Consider the following 7244-nt stretch of genomic DNA (forward strand, 5'->3'; position numbering starts at 1 on the left):
CAAGATCAAGATCAAGATTCTCGAAGGTGAATAACTGTTGGTGCTTTTAAAATTGGAAACAATCTTTTCGAGAAACGATTATATTATATTCATGTTACTGACCCGCCGGTTGTTCGAAATCCGCAATCCACTTACCGAATATATTGTAATTAATAAATCCAACAAAATTTTTCATTTTTGATTTTTCTTGTCCGTCAATCGCGTGTGGCGTGGATCCCATTGGGCCCTTGCCTTCCTCCCGCGACAAAACGCAATTATCTGTACTGATGATTGATGACATCGTCAACGTGACTACTGTATTTCGCAGCAAAAAACAAAAAGAAAAAGGAGAAGAAGATGAAGATGATGATCATCTGGACTGTGGATGCGTTTGTGATTGGTAATTAATTCGATGAAGAAAAGAAGAAGAAGAAGAAGAATCAGAAGAATAAGGATCAAATTTTCGATATGGGTTTCGGCGAAGACAATCTGAGGGGGGTAATTCTGGCTTTGCTCTCAAGTGGGTTCATAGGGGCGAGCTTTATTATCAAGAAGAAAGGGCTTAGAAGAGCAGCCGTATCATCTGGGGTCAGAGCTGGTGAACAATTTTCCTTCTGAATATACTTGATTTAGGGTTTTTGTTCGTTGATTTTTATTGGGGTTTGTTCGTAATCAGATGGCCTTGTCGTTGTTCTTTGTTTTTCAGGTGTTGGAGGCTATACTTACCTCCTGGAGCCTTTATGGTGGGTTGGAATGATCACAAGTGAGATATTATTTTTGACTCTCTACATCCAAATTGTTGATATGATGATGAATTTTCACATGTTTTCTTACCATACATATGGATGAATTTAAATTTGGAAGTAATTTGCTGGACAGAATTCAAGATTCTAAAGGTTCCGTTTGCCACTGTCTAATTAGTATTCATTTGCCCCTTCTCTTTCCCCTGAATTCGTAACTTTCTGCTTTAGGATCCCATATTTGATCATATTCATACAATCTCCAATATTCTTACTGTTTGTAATCCAGTGATTGTTGGCGAGGCTGCCAACTTCATTGCATATGCATTTGCCCCTGCAGTTCTTGTAACACCTCTCGGTGCATTAAGTATAATCGTAAGGTATTTCTCGCCTGGTGTGTTTGTTCTTTCTCCATTATGTCGAAAATCATCTTAGTAGTGTTAGCTTACAGAGTTCTCTCTGACATTCTTCAAATGGGGTTTTCTAGTGCTGTGTTGGCTCATTTTATCTTGAAGGAGAGGTTGCACAAACTTGGGATTTTGGGCTGTGTGATGTGTATAGCAGGTTCGGTCATTATTGTTATTCATGCACCAATGGAGCTTCCTATTACTTCTGTACAGGAAATATGGAATATGGCAATGCAGCCAGGTTAAACGTCTGGCTTGAGGCTCGTCCGATTTTTGTTCTTTACATTGACATTTATGAGCTCATTGCTGACTGATGCGTTTTATGTTTTTCAGCCTTTTTGCTATACGTGGGCTCTGTGATTGTATTGGTTTTTATTCTTTCCATCCATTTTGCACCGCGATGTGGACATACCAATGTGTTGGTGTTTACTGGAATATGTTCGCTGATGGGTTCTCTCTCGGTAAGTTGCTTCTTAGCATAACATCTAGTTTATTTTAAGTACGAGATACAGTTTATTGTCCAATATACAGTGTTTAGACCCTTGAGATGCCATGCAACTGATCTTGCAAACAACTTATTACACCTGACAATGAATTTAACATCAGGAAACTCTAGATACAACCCCGGTCCCCTTAACTATCCGCCTACCCTCCCTCTCCTCTGTTTTTCCTTATTATGAAATTACCATGACGTGAAATGTCTTCGGCTTTTATACACTTACAAGATTCATCTATTGTCTTTATATTCCTTCGATATTTATATTTGTTACTTTGAATGTTGTAGTTCTGTGTTTTAGTTGAAGGATCAATTGTTTCCTCTTTAGCATGTTGTTGTGATATTTCTTTCCTATTTTGGACTTTCGCTTATGCCAAAAAATATACTGGCAAAATTTCTCAGTATAAGCACTTCTTGATTTCTTCCAAATGTGACTCGTATCATTACTTGTCTAAATTCAATGGTCTTTCTTTTTTAAAATTGTTAGATTAAAACGAGTTAAATAGCTAACAAGCCAAAGGTTCTTAATAAGAAAATGATTCGTTATTTAAGCATCCTACCCAATTTTCTTCCAAAATTAAGTCGAAAGGATATGTTAGCATTGCTTTCTCATTCTGTCAATTGATTTTCTGTGTGATTGTAATCTATCTCAAAGTAACTGCAGACTTCATCTTGAATATTTGCAGGTTATGAGTGTTAAAGCCCTCGGGACATCGTTGAAATTGACCTTTGAGGGAAAAAACCAATTAATCTTCCCTGAGACATGGTTTTTCATGTTGGTGGTGGTTACGTGCGTCATTATTCAAATGAATTATCTCAATAAGGTTGGCAATTTGTACTACTTTTTTGACATTCTTAGACTGGCATGCAGTCGCTTGACTTTTAAAATCATGTTCGAGTTCTCTGTCTCACAAAATAAAGATAGTAACTAGTTGGTGCAATTCCCTTCTTCTCTAATGTGTTGTTTTCTTTTGCTCCCTTTGCTTTTTCTGAAAGATTGAAAACTTCTTTTTAGTCCTGTACTTGAAAGGAAAGCTGGAATTCTTTGTGAAATTTGTCTTTATATTTTTGCTGTAATTTGGAAAATTTTGAAGGAAAGGAGTAGAGAAGGATCTGATGTAAATAGAGATTTCAATGATGTTTTTGATTTTATCTTCTCTGTTACATCTAATTAGTGTATCCTTTCAAAACTTGTTTGTAATTATTTCCTCAACTAAATGTCGGAGCATAAGTTAAGGCCTTCCGGAAGGTTGAAGGTTGATCCAATCTCCACATTTAAAAAACTACTTTCCTCTCCAAATGATAACACCCTTTACCAAGGGACTTCATGTGCCAAAGAGAGCTACAATTAGACGTAAGAAGGATTCTAGTAGGAGAATACATCCAATTTGAATTGTTGCTGCCTCTTGATCTTCTTAGGCTAAAAGGATGCTTTGAAATGACCTTTGTAACCTCCTGATCGAGAGTTCTACGATTTGTGAGTGATGGAGCCTAACAGGTCTCGAGTTAATTATTCTCAATGAACTCGGTTTCTAAGCCCTTTTGTAATTATCCATTAGGCTTATTCTTTTGGACTGGAGTCCTTTTCTTTTGGGGGCGTCCTCTTTCAGGGCTGTCTTTTTGTATGCCCTTTTTGTAGGTCTTTTTTCTAGATCTTGTATCTTTTTGTATCTTTTTTCATTATTCTCAATGAAAGTGTTGTTTCTTATAGAAAAAATACACGTCCCGAGTTCATAGTGTTACATCTCTATGGAAGGATACCAGTTCTCCAAAGTGAATTCATAAGAGAATTCACTACTTCGTCTCTTCACCATTAAGGTTATTTCACATATTAAAGCTCCAAGACAAAGACTCAAGATCGCAACACTTTGAAATGATCTTCCTAGAATCTGTACCTTCTATCATCACCACAACAAAAGAAGTCATCTCCTTGATTATATCACTATGGGTAAAAGTTTGAAAATCGCATTCCATGGACCCTTCAACAAAGTCCTCCCATAAGAAAGTCCCTCAAATTTTTTTGAGTCTTTAGTAGAACACTATTTAGGGCTTCAAATATAGAGAAATAGTAAGTGGGAAGAGTATAAAGGACTAACTTAATCAAAGTAATCTGCCCCCTTCGAGAAAAAGAATGCTTCCACTTGCTTAAATTATCAGAGATTACATGGGCATCGAGAACAACTCTGACTTCGGATTTCCAAGACTCAAATACTGAATTGGCCATTGAATTTTGACCAATTATTCATACATCCAATACCATTAGCCACACGCTGCACCTTGGAGATGTTGCAGTCAATTCTAGGAACACTGGATTTGGTCGAGTTAACCTTTAAACAGATGGCTTCTAAAAGATGAAAATAATTGAGGTAAAGGGGTCCAGCCAAGGAAAATTGAAGTGTTTTGTTAACAAATTGGAGATGCTTGATATGAATTCCTTCTCTATAAGACCGTTAACAAAAGTAGAGTGCGTGTACAAGAAGCAAGTGGAAACAGTTAGCAATAGAAAAAGAAAGAGAGACGAGAGATCCTTTTGACGAATGCCTCTAGAAGCCACTCTAGGCATTTCATTAAGAACAATGGAGCAACTAGTGGAGGAGAGACATGACCACATCCAAAACCTCCATCTCATGCGGAAACTGTTAATATTTTCTGATTCCAACGTTGTAGGATTACAGGGTAGTTGTATGGAATTAGTTGAAGTCTACATAAATTGGATCAGATACTCATTATTACTAACAAAAAGAGTTCAACTTTTTTGTACTTGAAATCCTATCTTTATTTCCATCTGCTACTTATTAAGGAATTTCAATTAGCAATTATGATTGATATCAAGATATTAGTTTCATTTGCTTATCTGCTGGCAATATGGCTGGTTGGAAGTAGTACGAAAGAGAAATCATATCCTTGATGAGAATTCAAGTATATGAATCCCAGTGATTTTATTTGTTTTACAGATTCTTCAATTGTTTATTATGTCCTCTTTGCTTTTCTTTACATTGCATTAATTAATATAATTCTCCAATTTCTCTATTGGTTCACCGAGCTAACTTCTGAAAGATGATTTATCAGTTGTCTATGGAACATCACTAGATGCCTCTTACTCATATTTGATAATATACTTAATTTTTCAGGCACTTGACACGTTCAACACTGCAATTGTCTCCCCAATATACTATGTGATGTTTACAACACTTACAATCCTTGCAAGTGTCATAATGTTCAAGGTATGGAAAATCTATTTGTGTGTGTACTTGTTAGTTGTTACCAGCATCTGCACCCGCATCCCCACCAAAAAGATGGGTAAAAGCTATGAAAGTATGAAGTATATACTCTTTAATATGTTGAATTTGGTAATATGAGGCCCGTTTGGTAACGTTCTCGTTTCTTATTACCTCATTTCTTAGAAAGAGAAAAAAAAAACCTGCATTTTGTGAGTTTTCATGTTATTTCTTGGAAAGAAAAACAGACTTGTGTTTAGTAATGGTTCATATTTTCTATTCTTTCTGGTTGATTGAAGAAATGAAAAAAGTGTGTTTGGTAATTGTTTTTGGTTTCTTGTTCTCTCACATATGAAATTAAAAGGTAAAGGTTCTGAATCAAAATTGATTTTTTACAATAAAATATGAAACAATGTGCTGTTATATTTAACTTTTTCATATTTATTTATGCATTATATAAGTAAAAAATATAACTTTTATTTATGGTTTCGAAACAAGAAAAGAAATTTGTTTTCGTTGTTCTCAAAATTTGTCTACAATTTTGGGAATATTTTTTAAAAATGAGAAACAAGAACGGGAATAGTTATTAAATGCTTATGTTACTCAAAAGTTGGAAAATGAGAAACAAGAAGCGGAAGCATTACCAAATGACCTCTAGTTACTTGATTTCCTTAATAGATGATTCGATTATGAATGCATAATTAATTTCGGGATAGAATTTCATGAATGAAAATTTGAATTTGGATTCATGCCATGATCTGTGCTTTGATATCAATGGAGAGGTGGGCTAGGACGGTATTTTAGCATTTAATTCTCTCTTTATTATGTGTCATTAAGATTTAAAAACTTAATATGATAAAAATACTCAGAAATACATCTTCAACTTCAGGATTGGGAAGGCCAAAGTGGAGGAATGATCATCTCTGAAATATGTGGCTTTGTTGTTGTGCTGTCCGGTACCATTTTACTGCAAGTAACCAAAGATTTCGAAAGAAGCACGTCCTTCAGAGGTGTGTTAAACAACTTAGTAGTTGCATCGTAAAGTGGGATATAACTATTTCATCTGCAGATGTTATTAAGATATGTGAACTGAAACAAAATCTTTGGCATTTCAAATACATATGCAGGCAATCATACCCCCGGATCTCCTTCGTTATCTGCACGACTTTACAACGGAAATGGAGAACTAGCAAAGTATTGTGATGAAGAAGTGCCTCCTGAGGAAATCTGCTTGAGAATACAAGAATCATACTAGTAGTTGTTCTCCCATCTGCTACATATATCCCCTCAGCCAAAGCGTACCATACAGGAGGACCCGTGATGTCTAGAAGTAAATATCGCAGTGCAGGTAGATTATCAGAAACTAGTTAGCTGGCTGTTGTACGGGCGTCAGAGTGTCATTGATACCAGTTTCATTGTTTAGTTTTGAACATGGTGGAGATTTTCCGGGGGAGGTTTGTTGCGCTTAATGCGAGGGATCCTCACAGAAGACACAACTGGGTTTAAGACACAGGAAGCTTGAGAGTTTCCATTTGCATAGTGAAAAAGTAGATCACCAATATTGCAATGTTTCTCTATTTAGCTTGATAATGTGTGCTTTGCTGTTTTCTCTTCTCTGTTTCATTTGAGGTATAGGAAAAGGGGTGTTCCCTTGTTTTTTATTTGACACAAAAATTCAATTCTTGTACATACTAAATTCTTTAAATGCAGTTATATAAAAAGATCCGAACTCTTTCATTACCAACTATTGTTTAAATGAATTTTGTACAGAGTTGAAATGATCAATGACCTAGTCTAAAGAACTTTTATCATTCCAAGTAGCTATTTGACCTATGTTATGTGCTAACACCCTACGAGAGAATATGATTGGTTAGGACAAGTTGAAATTGGATTATATTCATGAGTAGTCCAATTTTTTAGGTTTTAATTTCACACTTATTCAAATTTTGAAAAAAAATGACTTTTGTCTGAGAATTAGTTTACATACATGCATACCATAGTGTGTATTTATTTTTAGGAAATGATCAGTGGATTCCACGACTCTGGTCTAGTAAATGGTTATCGGAATTAGTTAGACAGTTATAGACAGTTTGCATGAGATAGTTCGGTGTTAACTTGTATCGTAGCTATCAGTGGCATCTTGAGTCTATTTGAACTCTTTAGCTCAGCCACCAAACTACGTGAGATGATCTTCTCTAGGCGCACCAACTCAATCCATCCGAAGTCTAACCTCACCCTAGAGATGAAACTAAGCCAATTTATCCACTCAATCTATTCAATTCATCTAAGATAACTAACATGAGCAAGGATTTCTTGAAAAGTATAAAAGTTTACCTTAATGTCTTTCTCTAGACTAACTGATCCACTGTTGATTGGGATCACACTAATTAATATGCCTGAAATT

General features: G+C 35.6%; 1 protein-coding gene across 3 annotated transcripts; it reads left to right on the forward strand.

The window, feature by feature from the left end:
* Positions 1–264: 264 nt before the first annotated feature.
* On the forward strand, positions 265–6584 carry LOC111017481 (putative magnesium transporter NIPA6). Of its 3 annotated transcripts, none has more exons than XM_022293241.2 (9): positions 265–577; positions 686–742; positions 1009–1099; positions 1207–1367; positions 1460–1587; positions 2309–2446; positions 4754–4846; positions 5730–5850; positions 5968–6584. In XM_022293241.2, exons 1-9 carry the CDS (start codon positions 448–450, stop codon positions 6093–6095), a joined length of 1047 nt encoding a protein of 348 aa, XP_022148933.1. In that variant the 5' UTR covers positions 265–447; the 3' UTR covers positions 6096–6584. The 3 variants fall into 3 exon arrangements, with proteins under 3 accessions (XP_022148933.1, XP_022148934.1, XP_087981619.1); XM_022293242.2 differs by having other exon boundaries at positions 266–567; XM_088125493.1 differs by lacking the exons at positions 265–577; positions 686–742 and adding an exon at positions 754–875.
* The last annotated feature ends 660 nt before the right edge of the window (positions 6585–7244 follow it).

This window comes from Momordica charantia, assembly GCF_013281855.1.
Source record: "Momordica charantia cultivar OHB3-1 chromosome 6 unlocalized genomic scaffold, Mcharantia_2.0 BLBB01000006.1, whole genome shotgun sequence".
NCBI classification, from domain to species: Eukaryota; Viridiplantae; Streptophyta; class Magnoliopsida; order Cucurbitales; family Cucurbitaceae; genus Momordica; species Momordica charantia.